The 25,283-nt window shown below is 42.7% G+C and overlaps 1 protein-coding gene across 1 annotated transcript in view; it reads left to right on the top strand.

The window, feature by feature from the left end:
- The window catches only part of MACO1 (macoilin 1), a 65,716-nt gene extending 41,755 nt beyond the window's left edge, over positions 1-23,961 (top strand). Inside the window, exons 7-11 of the mRNA XM_070383125.1 lie at positions 7,852-8,010; positions 9,660-9,842; positions 12,014-12,134; positions 18,288-18,462; positions 23,502-23,961. Coding sequence (XP_070239226.1) covers positions 7,852-8,010; positions 9,660-9,842; positions 12,014-12,134; positions 18,288-18,462; positions 23,502-23,704 — 841 coding nt within the window. The 3' untranslated portion in view covers positions 23,705-23,961. The remainder of the gene's footprint in view (positions 1-7,851; positions 8,011-9,659; positions 9,843-12,013; positions 12,135-18,287; positions 18,463-23,501) is intronic.
- The last annotated feature ends 1,322 nt before the right edge of the window (positions 23,962-25,283 follow it).

The following is a 25,283-nucleotide window of genomic DNA, read 5'->3' on the forward strand; positions in this document are numbered from 1 at the left end:
AGTTTCAATTTCAATGCTTGTAATTGGGTTGTTCATAATTTCTATTTCTTCCTGGTTCAATCATGGAAGATTGAATTTTTCTGAGAATCTGTCCATTTCTTCCAGGTTACCCATTTTATTGCTGTATATTTGTTAATAATAGTCTGTTATAATCCTTTATATTTCTGCATTGTCTATTGTAACCTCTCCTTTTTCATTTCTCATTTTGTTGATTTGATTCTTCTCTTTTCTTTTCTTGATGAGTCTAGCTAAAGGTTTGTCGATTTTGTTTACCGTCTCAAAAAACCAGCTTTTAGTTTTAGTAATCTTTACTGTTGTTTTTTTTCATTTATTTCTGCTCAGAACTTTATGATTCTTTTCTTCTGCTAATTTTGGGGTTTTTTTGTTCTTCTTTTTCCAGTTGTTTTAGGTATAAAGTTAGGTTGTCTATTTGATATTTTTCTTGTTTCTTAAGGTAGGATTGTATTGCTATAAACTTCCCTCTTAGGACTGCTTTTGCTGCATCCCATAGGTTTTGAGTTGTCATGTTTTCATTGTCATTTGTTTCTAGAAATTTCTTGATTTCCCTTTTGATTTTTTTCAGTAACCTTTAGTTAGTTATTTACTACTAGTTATTATTAGTAGTAATATTAATTATACCAATCAATTATAATATTGATGTTATTAATATTATAATTAATTATATTAATTAATGTTAATATATTATTAATAATATAACCAATAGTATAAATATTAACAATTATTACTATAATAATAACTAAGATTACTGGTTATTACTTACATAGTAAGTAACCTGTTAGCTATATAGAAAAATGTGTTGTTTACTCTCCATGTGTTTGTGTTTCTTACAGTTTTTTTCTTGTAATTGATATCTAATCTCATAGCATTGTGTTTGGAGAAGACGCTTGATACAATTTTAATTTTCTTATATTTACTGAGATTTGATTTGTGACCCAAGATGTGGTCTATACTAGAGAATGAACACTTGAGAAGAAGGTGTATTCCTCTGCATTGGATGGAATGTCCTGAAGATATCAATGAGATCCATCTCATCTGATGTATCATTTAAGACTTGTGTTTCTTATTAATTTTCTGTTTTGATGATCTGTCCATTGGTGTGAGTGGGGTGTTAAAGCCTCCTCCTCTTATTGTGTTACTGTCAATTTCTCCTTTTATGCCTGTTAGTGTTTGTCTTATGTATTGAGGTGTTCCCGTGTTGGGTGCATAGATATTTACAATTGTTATGTCTTCCTCTTGGATTTATCCCTTGATCATTATGTAGTGTCCTTCCTTGTCTCTTGTAGTATTCTTTAAGGTCTGTTTTGTCTGATACGAAGATTGCTGCTCCAGCTTTCTTTTGCTTCCCATTTGCATGGAATATATTTTCCCATCTTCTCACTTTCAGTCTATATGTGTCTTGAGGTCTGTAGTGGGTTTCTTGTAGACAGCATATATATGGGCCTTGTTTTTGTATCCATTCAGCCAGTCTCTGTCTTCTGGTTGGAGCATTTAATCCATTTACATTTAAAGTAATTGTTGATGTATATGTTTCTATTGCCATTTTTGTTTTTATTGTTTAACTGGGCCTTGAATGAGTGAGGTTTGAAAATTAGAGGCCTTTCCTCCAGGAGGGATGGTATAATTAAAGACAAGATGTCTGGAAACGAGTGAATTGTTTTGGCTGGTATGATGGGTGTGTGTAAAAAACTCATCTTTCAGTCACTTGGCTGTATAATTTGGAGATGAGCTTTGAAGCCCCTTTTCTTACAGAGCGAGCAGCATTGTAAATTCTGTGTTTTCTTGCAGGGCTTACAGCATCTCTGTCAGAGCTTCTTAGAATTCAGAGATAACCATCAGAGCCCAGGCTCCTTGTCTTCCTGATGGCCTCATGGGGTCGTTCTGGCGTACATACAGGTTGTTTTCTGGAATGGGTGTGGAGTGTGACTCAGAGTATGTGGGGAACCTAGTCCTTCCCAGGTGAAGTCCTGGCTAAGAAAAGTCTCCCTCTTTTTTGCAGAACTTGCTTCCCAGGTGGTGCTAGTGGTAAAGAACCCGCCTGCTAATGCAGGAGACATGAGACTCAGGTTCGATCCCTGAGTCAGGAAGATTCCCTGGAGGAAGGCATGGCAACCCACTCCAGTATTCTTGCCTGGAGAATCCCATGGACAGAGGAGCCTGGTGGGCTACAGCTCATGGGGTTGCAAAAAGTCGGACACGAGTGAAGTGACTTAGCACATACGCACACTTACTGGAGAAATTTATTGCCCCAGAGTGTTAAAGTTCTTGTGTATTCTCAATCAGGCCTCATAACACCTCAGGCTTTATTAAAATGTGAAGGTACTGGCTGTACACATTGGAGACTTTTATACTTTCAGTGAAGTCAGTACTGTGGCTGTAATTCAAGTGATCCACCAAAGATGAGGATTACAAACATTTAGACATAAATATCTTAGTTGTGTCGGACTCTCCAAGATCCGTGGACTGCAGCCTACCAGGCTCCCCCGTCCATGGGATTTTCCAGGCAAGAGTACTGGAGTGGGTTGCCATTGCCTTCTCCAAAGAATACTGGAGTGGGTTGCCATTCCCTTCTCCAGGAGATCTTCCTGACCCAGGGATTGAACCCAGGTCTTCCACATTGTAGGCAGACGCTTTACTGTCTGAGCCACCAGGGAAGTCAGATATCTCCCTACCTTTTCATATACTTAAAAACAATACTTCTTTCAACTGAAAGCTGACACATGAATACTGTACTTTGTTTTACCAGCAAGTGTGCTTCAAGATACTCACAGATATTTTTTCTACCTAGCTTGCCTTGAAAGACTGAGGTTTGAGCTTCATACTTATTGGTAGGCTAGGAAATTACCCCTTATTAAACTGTAAAATCTCCCCTTAAAATTAAATAATTGTTAACCATTTACATTATAACTTACCTCAGTTGAGTGGGCTAAGGGAGAAGAGGAGCTAGAGGTGAGGTTTGGAGTGTCAGTTTTGCCCTTAAGTCAGCTGGGCCGGTAAGTGGAAGGGCTATGAGTTAGGTGGTGTGCTGAAGTTCAGAGGTAGCTTCACAAGTTTAGAAGTTGAGTTTGAATTTATGAATAAACTGGCTCGGAAAGGTGCCTGGACCTCATAAGTGATGTTGTGAGTTGGTCAGACCCCTGGCTCGTCCCACGGGGCCCAAGTGGATGTATTTATTGGACACATAGACTCCAGCTTTGCCGTGTGCCCTGTCTCTATCCCAAGTGGCAGCACTCTGGGGCAGCCTTTGTAGGGGTGACTGGTGCCACAGGAGTTGGGCAAGGAGGGAGTGCATTTATTCGCTGCCTAAGCCCTTTCCAAAGTGTGGTTAAGATCTGTGTGATCCTTTATTTCTCTTTTTTGGATGAGTTTGTAGCTCTGCTGGAGGAAAAGTTCTCTTTTATCCCTTAATCTTGTGCTGCGTAGGGAGGAAAATAGGAATTAGCTCTGATAAATGGGTTTAAGCTTGGAGATGAATGTTTTTGCCTCGTTTCTTTTTTTAAAAAACATTTATCTATCTTTGGCTGTGCTGGGTCTTCGCTGCTGCGTGCGGGCTTTCTCTAGCTGCGGCAAGTGGGGGATGCTCTCTGGTTGGGCGCCCTCACCGCGGTGGCTGCTTCTGCTGAGCTCAGGCTCTAGAGTGTGGGCTTCCGCAGTTGTGGCTCAGGGGCTGCAGAGCGTGCATCCTCCTTTCTTTTGACTCCTATTTACTGAAATTAGTTTTAAGGTTTATAAACTATTACTTCTGTCTCATTTTCTTCCTGACCACTTGCTTCAAATTTAGGTTGCAGCTATTGACATTTTAATACAATCCGATGAATACATTTGAAGATTTTGCATTAACCTCTTAATACCATTTAATTAGTACTTCTTGGTGCTTCTCACCAGTAAATTATATATCTGCATTTTACCTAGTAAGTACTGATCTTCAACACAAAAGGGTTAAATATACCATTATAACAGGTAGTTATCTTTCTAATAAATGCCCCTGGCATTTGACTGGCTCAATTCAGTTCAATTTACTAATGCACATAATTCTTTAAAAACTCATGTTTACATTTTTTGCAGGGATTGAGGTATATTTTTAAAAGTAGGATTGTACAGTACATCTGTGCAATGTAATATTATGCAGCAGTTGTTTGTGAAAAGTTTCTAATAGTGTGGAAAGGTGCTTAAGATAAATAAACTATGCACGTGGTACTCTGTCAGCAATATTAATATTTATGTGTGTTAAGAAAGAGAAAAGAGAGACATGCAGACATGAAGTAAACCAGATACAAATAGTGGTTCTGTCTGGATGAAAGAATTATGAGTTATTTACATTTTTATTCTTTTCTGTTGTATGCAGTTTTTTACTTTGGGTATCACTTTTCCAATAAAAACATAAATCCAGTAAAGGATTATAAATCATTTTACCACCTACCTCAGTAAAGATTTAAAATATAGTGAATATTCAACATGAAATTAATGCTTTCTGCAGAGAGAGAATGAAAAATTTCCCCTCATAAATTTAAAAAATTACTGAGAATTTACCATTTAGCACATTAAGTTATCTTACATGTTGTTATAGTTTCCTGTAGAGCAGTGTTTCTTAAACTGGGGAATGCTGGTGTTAAGTAACAGATTTGGAAAACAGTCATTCATAGTTTTACAGAACTAATAGCAGCAGTTACGAAAATCCTGAAGCATTTTAATTCTATACCTTGTGAGCTTAAGTTATTTAATTTTTGAAAATAAGTCTTTTATTGAAGTATAACACACATCCACAAAAATGCACAAATCTTAATTATACAGCTTATGAATTTTCACAAAGTAAACACACCCTTGTAACCATGTCACTTTATCTCTTATGTTGTACTGCTATATGTCTTTGACAAAATTTTCATAGCTCTCCACACAGAAGATATTGTTTAGCGTTCTGTGATCTCCAGAAGTTACACTCTTGATATTTCTGCTTGTTTTGCTCTCATAACTTCACTAACTCCCTTGTTTTTTTTTACATTTTTCAAGGAACTCTGAAAGTTTCATTCAGAATATTGTTATTCTTAGTTCATGGTGGGAAAGTTTGGCTTTTGTAGATTAAAAACTGCAAAAAAGTAATAACTTCAAAATTATTGACATCTGACATTTACGTTAGAGGCTTCCCAGGTGGCACAGTGGCAAGGAATATTTCTGCCAGTGAAGGAGACACAAGAGACATGGGTTTGATCCCTGGGTCAGGAAGATCCTGTGCAGGAGGAAATGGCAACCCACTCCAGTGTTCTTGTCTGGAAAACTGCATGAATAGATGAGCCTGGCGGTCTATAGTCTGTGGGGTCTCGGAGAGTCAGACAGAACTGAGAGTGCACGCGCGCACACACACACACACAGAGCCTTTGTGTATTTAATCTTTCTCTTGTTCCCAACTGCGGCACATGCTTTGCCCCAGTAACAGGTTGTGTGGAACTTGATTCCTGGGCCCTACATATGGTACAGCTTAGGTTGCTGATCTGAAGGAGCAGATCAGCAGCCAGTGGTAAGTGTGTCAGGCCTAGAAATCCTAGACCAAGTTGAGAGGAACTTTAGAGATCATTTTGCCTCAGATGGAGAAACTGAGTCCTGAAAGGTTACATGCCTTGGTCAGGGTCACAGAGTTGGCACCATAGCTGAGTCTAGAGTCCTGATCCTCTATCCCATTTCTAAACCATGCTAAGTCCCTAGTCTCTTCTTAAAGCTCATCCTTTTTTGACTAAAAATGTACTCCTCAGGCAGTGAAACTGACTTCTCAAAAAGATAAATTAGCTAACACGTTTTTCACCCAGACTTCTTAATGGAGATAACCTGACGGCGTCGACCTGTTTTGGAAAATATGCCTTGGGTTACTTTGGGTGAACGAGGGATGGTGTGGGGATGGTATAAATGCCAGTTGGTGATTGTTTAGAGCCGTTTTGGGAGTACATTCAACTGGAATAACCCTGGTAATAGGGAAAGTGTGGCGTGATGTCCGTTCGTGACCCTTCCCTGGGGACCGAGCTGTGTCAGGAGACCCGGCAGTGCCTCTGGAACATGGGGTCTCTAGTCTGTGCTCTTTCGGCTCCTGCACCTGGAAATAACAATAGATGTTGCATGACTTTTTGATTTTGAGGTTTAGTTTCAGGTGGCTGAAGGGAAAAAAGTAAATAAAGCCGCTCTTTGGTTTTGTAAGGAATACCCGGCCACAGTGTATGCATTTAGTAAGTGTTGATCGCAGTGATTGATGGGCCCTGGGGATTTAATGTTTCATGAAACATATCTGTAAGGCCCTAGGCTGTGGAGCGGGCAGTTCTAAGGAGCAATCACCATTACCCTCCAAAAATCTTGGTTCTGTTGCTATGTTGGATTAGTGAAATGCACAGGAATCTTGTCAGAGCAAACTGACATCTGCCTACCTGTAAGTTTGTAGGAACAGGTGTCTTCTGAATCTCTCCTGGCAGTCATCCTTGGCCTGACCTTCAGTGCCGGTCTCCACAGTCCAATCTCCAACCCCCTTCTATTCTTTCTCCCTCTATTACCAGAGTAGGTCCCTTCCTCAGAGGCCAGACTGATTGCCCTGTCCCTATATCTGTGGCTAGTGGTGCTTTTGAGAGTGTTTCCCCTTATTTAGAATGCCTCATCCTCCCCTTCTGCTTCTCCAAATCCTGCCCAACCTTTGAGGCCCAGCTCATTTTCCATCTTCTCTGCTCGGAACTCCTGTGGCACTTCTCCCCACGCCGTGCTATGGCTGATGGAGCCACAGTTTGGCCGGCGGGAGAAGAGAGTGGACTGTGGAGCTAGGTTGCCTGTGTGACCTTAGGCTGAAGACTTTTCTGAATCTAGGTTTCTTCATCTTTAAAAATGGACTAATAACCTGCCAAGGTTTTTCAGCTTACCTCATAGTTGGACAGGTTAAATGAATCCGTGCCGTTAAAATCTACAGGATAGCATCTGACACATATATTCTCATGAGATACTAGTCATTCCTTTTAGCATGCATTTAACTGTGGCCTCCCTGTGTTATGGTCTAATCATTTCAGATGTCTGTTTATTGGCCTCTAGTGAACTCAGAAAGTCCTCTCATGAAGAAAGGGGCTTGACATGTACTTCTTGTCGACCCTGTTGAGTCCTGCACGTGCACATAATAGTTCCCCGGTGCATGTCACTTGGAGTGAAACTGTGACTGTTTTAAAGAAATAGATGAAATAGGAGTGAAGAATTGAAAAGATAAGCTTCATTTCACAGATGGAGTTTTCTTATGATTCGTAGATCATGTAATTTGTTCCTTTTTTCATTGTTGTTGAGTCTAATGAGCTCTTCTGTCACAGTCACCGCAAGTGTGAGCATCATTTAGCAAGGATGATAGCAGTTTCAGGAGTTTGTCTCAGACGCTTGTCTTCTTGGCCCATGGTGGGAGGGAATCTCAGAGAGTAGATTCTGACCTGTCAGGATGTCTCAAAGCAGATGGGTCCTGAGCTGGTTGCTATGAGCATATCTCCTGTGCTGAGGAGCATGGGGAATTCACCAGTGGGGAGGGGACCTTCCCCTTCAGCCACCCTCCCTCTGCCTCCCCCTCCTCCTTTGTTAGCAGCTCAGATACAAGTCACCATCTTCACCTGTCGGTGTTCACAAATGTTTGAGGAGAAGCAAAAGTTACCTTCTGGTGGGAAGGCATGGGGACCCAGGCAGAAGCACTCATTCAAAGGCTGATTGCGGACGGGAGTTGCAGTGATGGCGGGATGCTCCGCCGTCCAGCCAGCCCTCAAGGACTTCAGCCAGGGTCTCTCTCAGAGCCCCAGGGGTGCCCCTTCAGTGATGAAGATGCTGCTCTTTTCCTTCTCCTAGGCTGGAACAAGACATTAAAAAGTTAAAGGCCGACCTGCAGGCCAGCAGGCAAGTGGAGCAGGAGCTCCGGAGTCAGATCAGCTCTCTCTCAAGCACCGAGCGAGGGATCCGCTCAGAAATGGGCCAGCTCCGGCAGGAGAACGAGCTGCTGCAGAACAAGTACGTGCGCCTTGTGGACCTTCGGCAGGGAGCCTAGCAGCCTCGCATCACTTTTGTTTTCAGGGATTGGAGCACAAGGTTCATGATGACAAAAGAATCTAGCAGAGGGGTTTTTTAAAATAAAATGTTAAAAGTATTTAGCATGAGATATTCAGTGTGTTACAAAATCTATAAAAACATTTAATGTTAACAAAACAGTTTATTTTCTTTTTTTAAATTTTTTAAAAATTAATTTATTTTAATTAGAGGCTAATTACTTTACAATATTGTATTGGTTTTGCTATACATCAACATGAATCCGCCACGGGTGTACACGTGTTCCCAATCCTGAACCCCCCTCCCAACAAAACAGTTTAATAATACTATTTGTCTTCTCTCATTTAATAACTTCTGCTCTTAGTTTAAAATAGTCATTGAGCTTTTGTGACAATTTGAGTAAAATTGACCAGAAGTATTTCTGCCACAATTTGAAGCTCTTACTCCTTTGAGTGAAAGTTTCCAGAGGATTAGACTCTCTGTACTTTGATTTCTGGAACTAAAAGTGGCAGTGAACTTTGATTTTATTTGAAGAGGCAGACCAAAAGCCTGCTTTTCTTTTATGCTTTCCATTAATTCATTCTGAAATTACTTCTTGACTCAATGCGGGTCTATCTTTTTTTTTTTTTTTAAATCTCTAAGCATTGGGTGTCTGGGCTAGTGATTGCTGTTGAAGGTGCTGAGCTGTCTGGGCTTTCCCTTGAAAGAGGATTCCTTCCTCATTTTCAGGGAATGTAACTCAAAAGCTAAAGCATTATAGACAAATAGCCTTTCCATTGTTTCATGTATGTGTGTGATGGCTCTAGCGTTGTTGATACAGTGAGAAAAACTCACCTTATATTGATACATAAAGCGAGGAGGAGGAGTAGCAAGGCAGAGAAGGTGGCTGAAATTTCTATCTGAAATAAGCATCCTGTGCTTCTAACTACGAGTTCTATTTTGGGATACTGGGAGAAAACGCCTCCCAGCTGGGAAGGAAGGGCTGCAGTGGGCTGTGGCGCATTGTGTTCATGCAAGGAAAGACCTGCCCCCCCCCCCCGCCCCTCCGCTTCAGTGGGGCTGGTTCCATCTGCCCTTCCTGGATCTCAGACTGAAGTTCTACGAGGCAGTAGAATTAGCTCTCCAGTTATCTTTTCCTCTCTTAGAGACCTGTTTTATCCTGTTTTCTGGATTACCTTCTGTAGATCACTTGCAGAAGTGAAGTGAAAGTTGGTCAGTCGTGTCCAACTCGTTGTGACTCCATGAACTGTATCCATGGAATTCTCCAGGCCGGAATACTGAAATAGATACTCGTTCCCTCCTCCAGGGTATCTTCCCAACCCAGGTCTCCTGCATTGCAGGTGAATTCTTTACCATCTGAGCCACCAGAAAAGCCCCGTAAAGCAGAGGCTAGGTCCAATTCTGTATTTTGTAAAGTAGCTTGTTTATTTGTTTTTAGGAATTGTTAAATAATAATGATTGTATTTTCCCTGGGCCCTCTGGGAGTTGACATCTGTGATCTGCTATTCAAATCTCCTGTTTGGTTTTAAAATGATAAAGAGAAGCCATGTCTTTCCAGGGTTTTTGGTGAACACTTCTAATTGTAAAACTGTATGACAATCATTTCCATATAGATTACATAATGCTGTGCAAATGAAGCAGAAAGATAAGCAGAATATCAGCCAGTTGGAGAAAAAGCTAAAAGCTGAGCAGGAAGCCCGAAGTTTTGTAGAAAAGCAGTTAATGGAGGAGAAAAAAAGGAAGAAGTTAGAAGAAGCTACTGCTGCCCGGGCTGTCGCATTTGCTGCTGCATCAAGGTAGGTCCATGCCACCTGTATGGCTTTCCTTGGACTGAGAATGGGAATTTGATGCCTTGGGCAGGTCTGGAAATAGACAATCATGCACGGATGGATTGCTGTTAAGTACTGTTATGTTAACTGGTTTAAACTCCGTCTGTGCAGGCTCAAGCTCTCGTGACCACTTCATCCCTCATGACCTCTGTAAAGCAGGATGAGGGAATTACTGTGCCTTCCACACCTGGAAGGCAGAATGCTGCTCAAAAAGGGGTTCCAGTCACTTTCTGTAAGACTGATATTACTACATACTTTGAGAGAGCCGATCTGGACTTTTGTTCCCTTGCAGAACTGTCATTACTAAGTTGTGTGTTTCTGGAGTTTTTATCTTAAAATGCAAGAAAGATAAAATCTCATTTCCCCAGACACTGTGTCCTGACTGCTCATGCCTTTTTGGACATCAGCAAACTGTCAAATGACCTTAAAAAAGATGGGGAAAGACTTAAGAGCCTCTTTTTCTCCCTCTCTGTCTCTCTTTAGCTTCTACTTCACTTTTTCACTTTTTCTTCATTTTTTCGACTGGTGAAGTTCTTCTGCATGGTGAGGGTCAGTTATGGGTTTACAGATGCAGCATGAGGGTAAATTATTATTTATTTCATTTAAATTTCTATCCCCAAATCTGTGTCCATGTGATATAGTTCTACTGCTTTCTCTTTTGTATTTGGCACGTTTCTAGCCTTCTTTTCAGCTCTGGCATTTGTAGGATACTTGGTAGACCATCATTTCACCTTTTAGAAGTATCAGTGGGATGGAGAGGTCTTTCTCCTGTGTGATCCTGCCTTACCCCAGCAGACTCTGGACTGCAGCTGGCTGAGCTGACTTGGCCCATCAGGATCTTTACAAATTCATAAGACCCTTTACTGACTTGCCTAGGATGTGATGAGTTTTGTTTGTCCATCATTTAAAGATTTGTAAACATTTCTGAGCACTTGCATTGCAGGAGATTTTCCTGAACAGTTGTCTGGTGTGGCTTGTGCTCTCCTTAATTCATCTAACAGTTACTGTTTTTTAAAAAAATCCCTGAGGTGGATATGCCATTTTCTTAACGATATTGTTCAGTGGCTCTTACGCCTGAGAATCAGTATGTTGGTTTCAGTCTCTACCCTTAATCTCTTCTGCTTTCTCTGCTTTAACCCTTGGATGGTTCTTGTTTGCCATCATTCATGTAGTAAAGTGAAAGTAGCTCAGTCGAGTCTGACTCTTTGCAACCCCGTGGACTATACAGTCCATGGGATTCTCCAGGCCAGAACACTGAAGTGGGTAGCCTTTCCCTTCTCCAGGGGATCTTCCCAACCCAGGGGTCGAACCCAGGTCTCCAGCATTGCAGGCGGATTCTTTACCAGTTGAGCCAATAGGGAAGCCCTCATTCATGTAGAGGCTGTCTTTGTTCTTAAATAAATCTCAAACCTTGAAGAGTCTCTCTGGACCTTCCTTTTTGTGGGCAAAGGATACCTACTCCACCGGGCCTAAATGGCTCATCAGCTTTGAACTTGCTATTATCATCATCTTTTTAAGTTTTTCCTTATTATAACCCTGAGAAGCAACTCTAATGCTGCTTCCTTCTCTTTCTATTTACTTCAGGCTTGTCAAAATATCATGCCTAAAGAAAGGTGATGTTTGCAATGCGTATAGCCCGTCAAAAGTGAAAATGTTCCTAGCTCACTGCCCTCTGCTGGAGACAGAAGACATCTGGTTCTGTCTTGCTCAGCTTGTGTGCAGTGTTCCAGGTCATGTTGCCTGATGGGAAGCTTGGTGGATTGGCAAAGTGGAAAAACCTCAGTTCTCAGCCAGTTCTATGACCGACAAGTTGGCAACCTTGGGACTATGTTCGCTTTTTCAGGATTATATTATATCTAAATAGCTTCAGTTTTCTTCTCTGGAAAACAGAATAATAAACCCAACTCCAGTACAGGAGGCAGTATGGGTAAAAGTACTAGCTTGACATCTGGCTCATCTAAGACTCCCAGTTAGTAATCATTTTAGATGACTTTTGAAATTATAAAAGTACAGAGAGAATGAGCAGACTGAGCCAAAAGCTGAAATCTGATTCTGTGAGTACAAGAAAAATATTGGTCCTGAAATATGATTAAACCTGTACTTGTTTGAATTCTTTTTCCTTTCTCTTCTTTTTAAAGGGGAGAGTGCACTGAAACCTTACGGAATCGGATCAGAGAATTAGAAGCAGAGGGCAAGAAGCTCACAATGGACATGAAGGTTAAAGAAGACCAGATCAGAGAATTAGAGCTGAAAGTTCAGGTAAGGGAGGACAGCCAACTTCATTGCACTTGAATTCCTCTTCTCTGTTAGATTTGTGCTCTGTGCTGCCATGAGGAGATAGCCCCTACTAATACAAGCCAAACCCCATCGCGTTTGAAAATCTCCATATGACCAAAAGAAGCTCTCATCTTGTCGAGCTCATTCAAGCTATATTTAATTTAACTGGATTCTAAGACAAGCCAGAAATATTGATCCCTGACATGTTTTATACCAGAATTTGGTTCACCAGAGATTCATTTCACTTTTTCAGGTTACAGGCCAAATTAGTGTGCTATGGAACTGATATACCTCTTCTTAGCCCTAACTCTGTATCGATTGCCAGGGAATTGACCATTCTGGGTGGCTCTGAGCCTCACAGATGGCCACTCGAGGCATGGAGTGGAGGAAAACTGCATGTGCATGGAGTAGGAAACTGCCGGTTCTTTGGACAGTGCCAGTTTGGGGATTGTGTATACCTTGACAAAGTATTTGATGTTGGGTCTTGAAAGGGACATTTAAAACTAATGTCTTAAGTTGTAAAGTTACAGTAATTTGAGTTATAGGGGACTCATAAAAAACCAGTGGCAGATAGAATAGATGACCCAGAATCAAAGCCTAAAGTGCAGGGAAGGTGGATCAGAAATGGATGAAACAGCAAGGGTTAATCAGTGAGGGCTGTGGGATAGCTGGACAACGGGAAAAAGAAAATCGACACTCATCTGATAGCACAGAAAAAGAAATGCCAGTTCAGTTCAGCTCAGTCGCTCAGTCGTGTCCAACTCTTTGCGACCCCATGAATCACAGCACGCCAGGCCTCCCTGTCCATCACCAACTCCCGGAGTTCACTCAGACTCACGTCCATCGAGTCAGTGATGCCATCCAGCCATCTCATCCTCTGTCGTCCCCTTCTCCTCCTGCCCCCAATCCCTCCCAGCATCAGAGTCTTTTCCAATGAGTCAACTCTTCGCATGAGGTGGCCGAAGTACTGGAGTTTCAGCTTTAACATCATTCCTTCCAAAGAACACCCAAGACTGATATCCTTTAGAATGGACTGGATGGATCTCCTTGCAGTCCAAGGGACTCTCAAGAGTCTTCTCCAGCACCACAGTTCAAAAGCATCAATTCTTCTGTGCTCAGCTTTCTTCACAGTCCAACTCTCACATCCGTACATGACCATTGGAAAAACCATAGCCTTGACTAGACGGACCTTTGTTGGCAAAGTAATGTCTCTGCTTTTGAATATGCTATCTAGGTTGGTCATAACTTTTCTTCCAAGGAGTAAGTATCTTTTAATTTCATGGCTGCAGTCACCATCTGCAGCACTCATCTCATACGCTAGTAAAGTAATGCTCAAAATTCTCCAAGCCAGGCTTCAGCAATACGTGAACCGTGAACTTCCTGATGTTCAAGCTGGTTTTAGAAAAGGCAGAGGAACCAGACAGAGATCAAATTGCCAACATCCGCTGGATCATGGAAAAAGCAAGACAGTTCCAGAAAAACATCTATTTCTGCTTTATCGACTATGCCAAAGCCTTTGACTGTGTGGATCACAATCAACTGTGGAAAATTCTGAAAGAGATGGTAATACCAGACCACCTGACCTGCCTCTTGAGAAACCTATATGCAGGTCAGGAAGCAACAGTTAGAACTGGACATGGAACAACAGACTGGTTCCAAATAGGGAAAGGAGTACGTCAAGGCTATATATTGTCACCCTGCTTATTTAACTTATATGCAGAGTAGAAACGCTGGGCTGGAAGAAGCACAAGCTGGAATCAAGATTGCCGGGAGAAATATCAATAACCTCAGATATGCAGATGACACCACCCTTATGGCAGAAAGTGAAGAGGAACTAAAAAGCCTCTTGATGAAAGTGAAAGTGGAGAGTGAAAAAATTGGCTTAAAGCTCAACATTCAGAAAATGAAGATCATGGCATCTGGTCCCATTACTTCATGGGAAATATATGGGAAACAGTGGAAATGCCAGAGAAAGAGTCAGAATTCCACAGGAAAAGAAACTCATTTTGTTTTAAATCGCAAAGTGGAAAAATAAAAGGAAAAACATCACCTGGGACAGATACAGATATTGCAACAAATGTTATAAATAAGGGATTAATATTCTCAATATGTAAATAGCTCATAAATATTGCTAATAAAAGCTCAAATATACAGAAGATAGGCAAAGGATATGAATAAATAATTCACAAAAAATGCAAATGACTGATAACAGTGTAAGAATATGTCCTTATCACCAAAGACAGATTAAAATTGAGTATCATTTATAGTCTGTGAAATTAGCAAACAATTTTTAAACAGTGATAACAGCCTGGGTAAGGGTGCAATGAAATAGGCCTTATATGTTGCTGGTGGAAGGATAATATTCTGGAAAGACCATGTATTTTCTAAAAATATTTTTCTCAGATTCCAGCCTAAGGTAAATATTTTAAAATCTCACCAGTGATTCATACACAAAGATGTACATCACAGTGGTATATATTAATAAATGCAAAAAAATTGAAAATAATCTTAATAGTGGAAATTTAATAAATTATGGTACATATACATTTAGGTCCATACCATTTCTGTCCTTTATTGTTCCCATCTTTGCATGAAATGTTCCCTTGGTATCTCTAATTTTCTTGAAGAGATCTCTAGTCTTTGCCATTCTATTATTTTCCTCTGTTTCTTTGCATTGGTCACTGAGGAAGTCTTTCTTATCTCTCCTTGCTGTTCTTTGAAACTCTGCATTCAGATGAGTATATCTTTCCTTTTCTCCTTTGCCTTTCACTTTGCTTCATTTCTCAGCTATGTGTAAGACCTCCTCAGACAACCATTTTGCCTTTTTGCATTTCTTTTTCTTGGGGATGGTCTTGATCACTGCCTCCTATACAATGTCACGAACCTCCATCCATAATTCTTAAGGTACTCTGTCTATCAAATGTAATCCCTTGAATCTGTTTGTCACTTCCACTGTATAGTCATTCAGTCCGAATATTGCAATAAGGAGTTCATGATCTGAGCCACAGTCAGCTCCTGGTTTTGTTTTTGCTGACTGTAGAGCTTCTCCATCTTTGCCTGCAAAGAATATAATCAATCTGATTTTGGTATTGGCCATCTGGTGATGTCCATGTGCAGAGTCATCTCTTGTGTTGTTGAAAGAGGATGTTTGCTATGACCAGTGATTTCTCTTAGTAAAACTCTGTTAGTCTTTGCCCTGCTTAATTTTATACTCCAAGGCCAAACTTGCCTGTTACTCCAGGTATTTTGTAACTTGCTACTTTTGTATTCCAGTCCCCTGTGATGAAAAGGACATCATTTTTTGATGTTAGTTTTAGAAGGTCTTGTAGGTCTTCATAGAACCATTCAACTTCAGCTTCTTCAGCATTAGTGGTTGGGGCATAGACTTGGATTACTGTGATATTGAATGGTTTGCCTTAGAAATGAACAGAGATCATTCTGTCATTTTTGAGATTGCACCTAAATACTGCATTTCAGACTCTTTTGTTGACTATGAGGGCTACTCCATTTCTTCTAACGGGTTCTTGCCCAGAGTAGTAGATATAATGGTCATCTGAGTTAAATTCGCCCATTCCGGTCTATTTTAGTTCACTGATTCCTAAAAATGTCATTGTTCACTCTTGCCTCCTCTTTCACTACTTCCAATTTACCTTGATTCATAGACGTAACATTCCAGGTTCCCATGCAATATTGTTCTTTACAGCATCTGACTTTACTTCTATCACCAGTCACATCCACAACTGGACATTGTTTTTGCTTTGGCTCTGTCTCTTCATTCTTTTTGGAGTTATTTCTCCACTCTTCTCCAGTAGCATGTTGGACACCTACGTACCTGGGGAGTTCATCTTTCAGTGTCGTATCTTTTTGCCTTCTCATACTGTTCATGGGGTTCTCAAGGCAAGAATATTGAAGTGGTTTGCCATTCCCTTCTCCAGTGGACCACGTTTGGTCAGAACTTTCCACCATGACCTGTTCATCTTGGGTGGCCCTACATGACATGGCTCATAGTTTCATTGAGTTAGACAAGGCTGTGGTCCATGTGGTCAGTTTGGTTAGTTTTCTGTGATTGTGGTTTCCATTCTGTCTGCCCTTTGATGGATAAGGATTATAGAGGCTTATGGAAGCTTCCTGACAGGAGAGACTGACTGGTTGGGGGTTGGTGAGAAGGGGGGAAGCTGGGTCTTGTTCTGAAGAGTGGGACCATGGTCAGTAAATCTTTAATCCGATTTTTCTGTCGATGGGCGGGGCTGTGTTCCCTCCCTGTTGTTTGGCCTGAGGCCAAACTATGGTAAGGGTAATGGTGGCTTCCTTCAAAAGGACGTGTGCAGGCACTGTTGTATTCAGTGCCCTGACCCTGCAGCAGGCCACTGTCGACCCACACCTCGCCAGAGACTCCTGGACACTCACAGGCAAGTCTCAGTTGTTTGTGGATCACAACAAACTGTGGAAAATTCTTAAAGAGATGGGAATACCAGATCTCCTTACCTGTCTCCTGAGAAATCTGTATGCAGGTCAAGAAGCAACAGTTAGAACCGGACATTGAACAATGGACTGGTTCCAAATTGGGAAAGGAGTACGCCAAGGCTGTATATTGTCACATCTTGCGAAATGCTGGGCTGGGTAAAGCATAAGCTGGAATCAGGATTGCTTGGAGAAATATCAGTAACCTCAGATATGCAGATGACACAACCCTTATGGCAGAAAGCATAGAGGAACTGAAGAGCCTTTTGATTGAAAGAGGAGAATGAAAAAGCTGCCTTAAAACTCAACATTCAAAAAACGAAGATCGTGGCATCTGGTCCCATCACTTCATGGCAAATAGATGGGAAAACAATGGAAACAGTGACAGACTTTATTTTCTTGGGCTCCAAAATCACTGCATGTGGTGACTACAGCCATCCTTGGAAGAAAAGCTATGACCAACCTAGACAGCATATTCAAAAGCAGAGGACCTTTGCCAACAAAGGTCCATCTAGTCAGAGCTATGGTTTTTCCAGTAATCATGTATGGATATGAGAGTTGGACCATAAAGAAAGCTGAGAGCCAAAGAATTGATGCTTGTGAACTGTGGTGTTGGAGAATACTCGTGAGAGTCCCTTGGACTACAAGGAGATCCAACCAATCCATCCTAAAGGAAATCAGTCCTGAATATTCATTGGAAGGACTGATGCTGAAGCTGAAGCTCCAATACTTTGGCCACCTGATACGAAGAACTAACTCACTGGAAAAGACCATGATGCTGGGAAACATTGAAGGCAGGAGAAGAAGGGGATGACAGAGTATGAGATGGTTGGATGGTATCACTGTCTCGATGAGTTTGAGCAAGCTCCGGGAGTTGGTGATGGACAGGGAAGCCTGGTATGCTGCAGTCCATGGGGTTGCAAAGAGTTGGACATGACTGAGCAGCTGAACTGAACTGATACATTTAGGAATATTATATATTCAATAAAAATTGTATTTTTGAAGAAGTGTAGATTATATAAGTTTTTAGAAAATTGTACATTTAGTGTGATTTCAATTATGCTAAAAGATACATAGGCTTAAAAAAGACTAGAAGAAGATATATCTAATTTTTTGCAGCATTGGGATTTTGGGTGATTTTTATTTTCTTTGGACTTTTAAGTATTTTTTAATTCACTATGTTTTCAGTTTCTTTTAAAATGAAAATATCAAAATATCAGTGTATATGTGTGTGTGTGTGCGTGCGTCTGATGTTTTAAGTGGGTTTGTTTTGGAATATGCCCTATCAAAATAATTTAAGATTTTTACAGTTTTTAGTTTTAAGTTGAGAGTAGAGTTTTGGCTAATTTAACTAGAGCATTATAGCACCATTTGCAACTGGCAACAGGGTCTTTGTGGTTCTGAGTAAGGATTTTAAGAAAGTGTTTTATTTGGAGACGGAGTCCACTGTTACCTCGAAATAACCCAACACAGTCACTGTCTGTATGTGCAAATCACTGTATATAAATACATTTTGCACTCCCTCTAAAGGGTAAGGTCTAAACCTGTGAAGCAGCAGAGTTCTATGTTCTAGGGGCCAGGTCAGTAATGGTGGGATTTTATTTGTGATTTCAAATTTGTAGGCATCAATGCCAAAACTGTGTTGTAACATTGCTGCTTTGATGATGTTGATAGGAGCTTCGGAAGTATAAGGAAAATGAGAAGGATACTGAGGTGTTAATGTCAGCCCTCTCGGCCATGCAAGATAAAACGCAGCACCTGGAGAACAGCCTGAGTGCAGAGACAAGAATCAAGCTGGACCTGTTTTCCGCACTGGGGGACGCAAAGCGGCAGCTCGAGATTGCCCAAGGTAGGCGAGCAGCGGGCCCAGGTCAGGGATGCCCGGGGGCACAGAGAGCAGCTTCCTTAGAGCTCTAACCAAAGGCATTTGCACTCACCCTTCAAGTGGTCTGATAAGTGCCCATCATGAACGTGGGAATCATCACATTAATTCATTTTGCAGACGAATTTTGAGATGAGAACATGTCCAGCAGGGCACACAGGGAAAAGTATGTGTTTCTGTGCTCAAGGAGCTCAGAGTGTTACAGAAGTATGTAGAGAACTGCAGAGTCACCAGAAGGTGCCAGTGGAACAGGGTGTGTGGGTTCCCTGGGAACGTCGGCAGATACTCAGCCAGTCTGGAGAGTTAGAGAGGGCCATTTCTCAGGGGAGCTGATGTCTGACCTGGGTCTTGAGTGATGAGAAGGGGTTAGCCCCAGTGAAGAAGCGGTGTAGTGAGCAGGAGGGGAAGAGAGGCGTCTAAACAGAAGAAACAGCTTGAGCGAGGTGGCTGCTGGCTCTGTTTGACTGGAGCAAAGGTTGCAGATGAGGGCATGGAAGGAGGAGGAGGGTCTGGAGGGCAGGCTGATCCTCAGCAGAAGTTACTGAGACTCGCTGTGTACCACACACTGTGAGCATCCCCTAGGGGACCGACAGTGATGGGCAGACATGTAACATGGAAGGGTGCGGTGAAGGAAAGAAAGCAGTGGCAAGGGAGCCTGTGCTGGGGTGGAGGGGCGCTGCCAGTTTGACGTGGAGGACATGGAAGAGCCTTTGAGTAGGTAGCGTTTGAGCAGGGACTGGGAGAAGAGAGAGAGGGAGTAGGTGAGTGTCTAGAGGGAACTTGCGTCATGGCCAGTGGGGCTGCAGCCTGAGTGATGGGGAGAGTTTTTAGGATCAAAAGTAGCAGGAGCCACATTCTGCCAAGCTTCGCTGCCTATGGAAAGAACTTTATTCTGAATGCCATGGGAAGCTTTGGAAGGCTTCGGAATAGAGACCTGACATGACCTAATGAAAAGAAATTTAGATTTTGTTCAAGAAGTTGGTAAGCCACAAATAGATGACTGAAGAAAAATTTTTTCAAGCACTTGACTTAGTAGAAGGAAAAGAATATCTCAACAGGTACTTGCAAAGCATTCACACTAGGTCTATGCAAACCATTTTACTAGAAGGTGAAAAGGAGACAAGATAAACAAGACATACTCTAGTTGAGGTTCCACTCAGGTAGTGGCACTCAGACTTTTTGGTCTTAGGGACCTCTTTACACTCTTGACACATTATTGACCAGGGGATTTTTGCAGGAACTAATGCCTGTGGTGTTAATATGTCTCTGGTCAATAGAGTGTTAAAACTGAGTGTCCCAGGGAGGTGTATTTCAAGTGTGTTTCTACATTCAGTATGTTGTGCTTTCATTTGCCATGTTGCTTCTGGAAGACTTTCACTTAGTTTCATGAGGGAATGCACGTGAAGAAGGCAGATAATGTCTTAATACTAGGGCTAGGGTAGGGTGGATGCTGTGAGAAATGCCGCACCAGGGAAAGCCACACCTAAGGCCTGCCACCACACGGTAGAGGCAGGCGCCTTGAAAGGCCAGAGGAGAGGTCAAGGCAGCTTCCTACGGGAGGGGCCGTTGAATGGACTTTGAAGGGTGAATTCTTTTTTTTTTCATACGTCAAATTTTTTATCTTGTGTTGGGGTATAGCCAGTTAATACCAGTAGTCATATATGGATGTGAGAGTTGGACTATAAAGAAAGCTGAGCACTGAAGAATTGATGCTTTTGAATTGTGGTGTTGGAGAAGACTCTTGAGAGTCCCTTGGACTGCAAGGAGATCAAATCAGTCCATTCTAAAGGAGACCAATCCTGGGTGTTCATTGGAAGGACTGATGTTGAAGCTGAAACTGCAATATTTTGGCCACCTGATGCGAAGAGCTGACTCATTTGAAGAGACCCTGATACTGGGAAAGATGGGGGCAGGAGGAGAAGGGGACAACAGAAGATGAGATGGTTGGATGGCATCACCAACACAGTGGACATGGATTTGAGTGGACTCCAGGAGTTGGCGATGGACAGGGAGGCCTGGCGTGCTGTGGTTCATGGGGTCGCAGAGAGAGCGACTGAACTGAACTAAATGTGGTGGTTTCAGGTGAACAGCGCAGGGACGCAGCCATACAGACACATGTATCCATTCTCCCCCAAACCCTTCTCCCATCCGGGCTGCCACATAAAATTGAGTAGAGCTCCATGTGCTATACAGTAGGTCCTCCTTGTTGGTTATCCATTTTGAATATAGCAGTGGGTACATGACCTCAAAGGGTGAATTCTGAAGGCAGAGAATGGCAGGGAAGACCATTGTTATCTGAGGGAACAGTGTAAGCAAAGGAAAGAAAGTGCTAAGTGCTGAGAACGTCCAGGGGAGCAGTCCAGTGACCCTTAGCTGGGGGATGTGGAAGAAGAGAGTGGATTAGGGGGACCGTGAATGAAACAATACTAGAGGATGTAACTCCTGGGTTTTCAGGAGAGAGGGTGACGTGTTCCAGCAGTGCTGCTAAAACCTTGGAAGAAGAGCGGAACAGATTTAAGGAATGAGAAGAAAAAGTGAGTTTGGTGTGGGATGCTTTGATCTCGAGTTGCCTCCCAAACACTGAGCTGAAGGTCTTCATCAGTCAGTGGGAATTTGGGGCCTACACCCAGAGAGAGGGCCAGAGACCCTGGGGCTGGTGGGATACCCCGTGAAAGGTCAGTGAAGCCATAGGCGTGGCTTGGGATGGCAGCGACAGAGCAGGAAGAGAAGAGGGTTGAGAATCAGGCCTATGAATCTGCGGACTCAAGGAAAGACATTTAAAAAGAAGCTTCCTGGGAATCCTGCTTTAGAGCCAGACTTCTGAGCACACACTGTATTTTTCTGCCTGGCTGGCTCAGCTCCCTGAGAAGTGGCCACCCTCTCTCTGCCTCCTCCTGTTTGCTTGGATTTGCAGACTCGAAAGAGGTTACCTCCTGGAGAGAAGCAGCACCTGGTCTCATTGTAGCCGAGGGGAGCTTGGCTTCTCAGCACGGATTATACTTCCTTGTTGGCCCAGAAATTCCTGCAAAGCCACAGAGAAGCAGAGAGAACTGTCTTTTCCAAAGCTCTGGGAATGTTTGTATGTTACTGATTAAAGAAACCAAGCTTAAATCTGCATGGAAAAGAAGATACAGTGGCTCGTGTATCAGATGCCACTATTTTATTTTATTCATCTGAGGCTTTCTTTGTTCAAAGAGAAGGAGGGTATTTGATGCTTACTGGAAGCTGAGGGGACGTGAAGGAAGCCGGGGGGAGCAGTTCCTTTCTGCAGCTCTTTGCCTCTGCCTTCCCCACTACTTCTCTCTTCTGTCATGCTCGGAATATTCTAATAGGAACCCAACTTTGTAATTTAAATCAAACCCCTTGTTGCCTTTCTCCTGCTTTCTCTATCATTTGATTCATCCTGGTTCCAAAATGGCTTTCATCTCTACTATATCATTGTTTAAAATCTGCCACCAGGCTCTCTTACATTTCAAATACATTACCATCTTCTGTAGGACTCAAAATGAGTGCAACTCAAATGCAGCCTCTGACTTTTTTCGGCGTTTACATTTCACAAGGGCTCCTCCTAAGGTTCTTCCCCTGGTGGACCAGGGAGCATCAAAGCATGGAGATTACGTGGGCTTTGGAACCAGGTGGTCCTGGGTTTAAATCCTGCTCAGCCATTGATAACTGAATGACTTTGGTAGGATATATACCTTGCAGGGTCTCAGCTTTGCACTGAGCCAGACACTAAGGTTTTGGCAAAGACGAAAAAGGGGGGACAGTCTTGGCCCTCACAGAGCTCGTGGGCCAGGGGAGAGATATGGGGCACTGCTGCTGCTGCTGCTGCTGTTGTTGCTGCTAAGTCGCTTCAGTCGTGTCCGACTCTGTGCGACCCCAGAGACGGCAGCCCACCAGGCTCCCCTGTCCCTGGGATTCTCCAGGCAAGAACACTGGAGTGGGTTGCCATTTCCTTCTCCAATGCATGAAAGTAAAAAGTGAAAGTGAAGTCGCTCAGTCGTGTCCGACTCTTGCGACCCCATGGACTGCAGCCCACCAGGCTCCTCTGTCCATGGGATTCTCCAGGCAAGAGTACTGGAGTGGGGTGCCATTGCCTTCTCCGATGGGCACTAACCATCACCCATTTCAACACTCATAGGAGACAGAATGCAGACTCTGGAGCCAGACTGCATTGTGTTCAATCCCAGCTCTGTCACTCCACCTCTCTGTGCTCCGGTTTCCTCATCTATAAAATGGATGATGATGATAATTCCCACCTTAGAGAGTTGCTTTGATAAGTAAATGAATTCGTCTGTGTAAGCACTCAGGACAGTGTCTGGCACATATGTGTTAGCCATAGTGATTATTAGCATTATTACAAAGAAGAAAGTGACAGAAAGGGAAGTTTAGGGTGTGTTGAGAATCGAGGAGTTGGGGACTAGGGGTAGGGTCTGATTTAGATGGAAGGAGCAGGGACAGCTTTGTGATGCAGTAGAAACAGAAACCTCCTGAGTTAACAACACAGAGCACAGGAGAAGCACAGGAAGAGAAGCGGCCGTGCAGCAGGCGGGAGCTGGTTGCATTGCTTGCCCTGATTCAGAGATGCTCCGTCCTCCCCAAGCAGTGTTTCAGCTCGAGAGGCAGAGCCGTAAGTCGAGAGCAGCTGCTGAGCTCAGCACATGGCTCCTGGTGCACAAGCTCTGTGCTTCATTACACCTGCCTACACACAGTTGCTTTCCCCTCGCACACCGTGGCCCATGGGCCACGTCTGGCCTGCCAGCTTTTCTTGTACCACTGGTGGGCTGCGAACAGTTTTTACATTTTAGTATGGTCTTGAAAAAAATGACAAGAACAGTATGTGGTTCGCAGTTTTTAAAATATTTCCTGGCCCATTACAGGAAAAGTGTCTCCCCTTGCAAACCATCAAAGCTGGAGTTGAACCCACTTGGGATTGATGGGCCCAAAAGGGCACTGTGTTGGGTGAGCCCTTCCTTCTCACTAATGGCAGGTCTTTGATCTTCCAGGACAAATTCTTCAGAAAGACCAGGAAATCAAGGACCTAAAACAGAAGATAGCTGAAGTCATGGCCGTCATGCCCAGCATAACGTACAGTGCTGCTGCCAGCCCCCTGAGCCCCGTGTCCCCCCACTACTCTTCCAAATTTGTGGAGACCAGCCCCTCTGGACTCGATCCCAATGCCTCTGTTTACCAGCCCCTGAAGAAATGAAGGCCAGCAGTGTGTTTTGTTCAGCCATTTGGTTATCAGAAGGCATCACAAAGGAGCGTCTCTGGCAGTCAAGATAAAACAAAAAAGTTGATACTGTATTTTGTGGGACTGTATATGTTGTCGTTTTTAAAAAGGGGGGAAGATAACATCCAAGTCTGATTAGAACTGCCCATCGGTTTTTCTTGTAAATTTTTAGAAGACCTCACAGAACTTTGCAGTTTATTTTTCTCGGCCAATACATTAAAACCATTCTTGGATTTCAAGTAGCCAATTTTGCCTTTTATGTATTCTTACAGTTTCCTCTTGAAGAAAAAGAAAAAAAAGCAGAGGTTTTGCTTCTCAGCCCTTTATCTTTGTTTTGTTCTTAAGTCAGCAAGCAAAATCTGCTCATTGGGTTCACATGGGATGATAATGAAAATTTTAGTTTTTGGTGTGAAAAGGTTCAGTAACCTAACACAGCTTTGATCCCATAGCTGTATTGAAGATATTACAGAAAATAAAAATTGATGACCCCTCCAAGGACCAAACAAATTCAGGGAGTGCCATTTCAGCCGAGGGGAGAGACTCAGGCGATGAGGCTGTGAGAGTGTCACGGGGTTTGTGTCTCAGACGCGTGTGTCCCCATCGGTGTGTCCACCCTGGCGACCAGCTAGCAGCAGCCTGTCCACAGTGCCTTGGGAAAAGACATTCAAGAGGAAACTGGGTTTTAAACAATTTCCCCCTTTGCCATCATCTGTCTTCTCTATCAAGCTCACCACGGATCCTGCTGTGAAACTGGTGGGTAGCTGGGCTGTTTGTTGCCACCACAGACACCTTCTGTTTCCTTTCGTAGAAAGCACCACCCTGTTCTGAACTGGCCTCCAGGCAGGCACCCTGGGCGCGGGAGCAGGGTGGTGGTTGTGTTCGAGAGACTGCAATGCTGGCTAATAAAAGCTGCAATTCTAGGTTTTGTTTTTGTTTTAACTTCCTTTACCTGTGCTTTCCAGTCTTCGTCATCTTCTGTTTGACGATTTAAAAAAAACTTGACAATTCCTCAGCTCTTGTGCCAAGGAGGGTTTTTTTTTTTTCTTTAGGAGTTTAAAACTCAAAATTCTGCACAAAGATTTCAGTTTCAAGTGTGTATTATACATTGGTAGAAAAGTGTTTGCACTGGCAACCTTTGGAAGTGTTTTAAGAATCAGGGTGGGGGTGGAGGGAGGGTCTGGGAGAGGGAGGGGCAAAGCAAAAGTGTATTTGGAAACTAGGAAAATTCAGAAACCAAACATTGGCTTGGCTTCCTTGCCATGGATTCTGGAAGGACATAGTTCTACAATTTCCTGTTAATTGGCATGTACGTCTCATTTAAAGCAAATTAAGTAGGACAAGCAAGTCAGCAAAATAGAAGTATTAAAAAGAATCATCCTTTTAATCACAGATCTTATTTTGGGATTAAAAACTTCTAGCTTTAGCCAGGTGTGCATGTTGCTGCCATTTTGCATTTTTGAATCATCTTGTGTAATTGTCACCATGAAAGTGTTATTTGGAATTGTCATAGATTTTTTTCATCTTTGTGCAAAAACATGGAAAATTGTTACTGACT

Source organism: Bos mutus, chromosome 2 (assembly GCF_027580195.1).
Source record: "Bos mutus isolate GX-2022 chromosome 2, NWIPB_WYAK_1.1, whole genome shotgun sequence".
Classification (NCBI taxonomy): Eukaryota; Metazoa; Chordata; class Mammalia; order Artiodactyla; family Bovidae; genus Bos; species Bos mutus.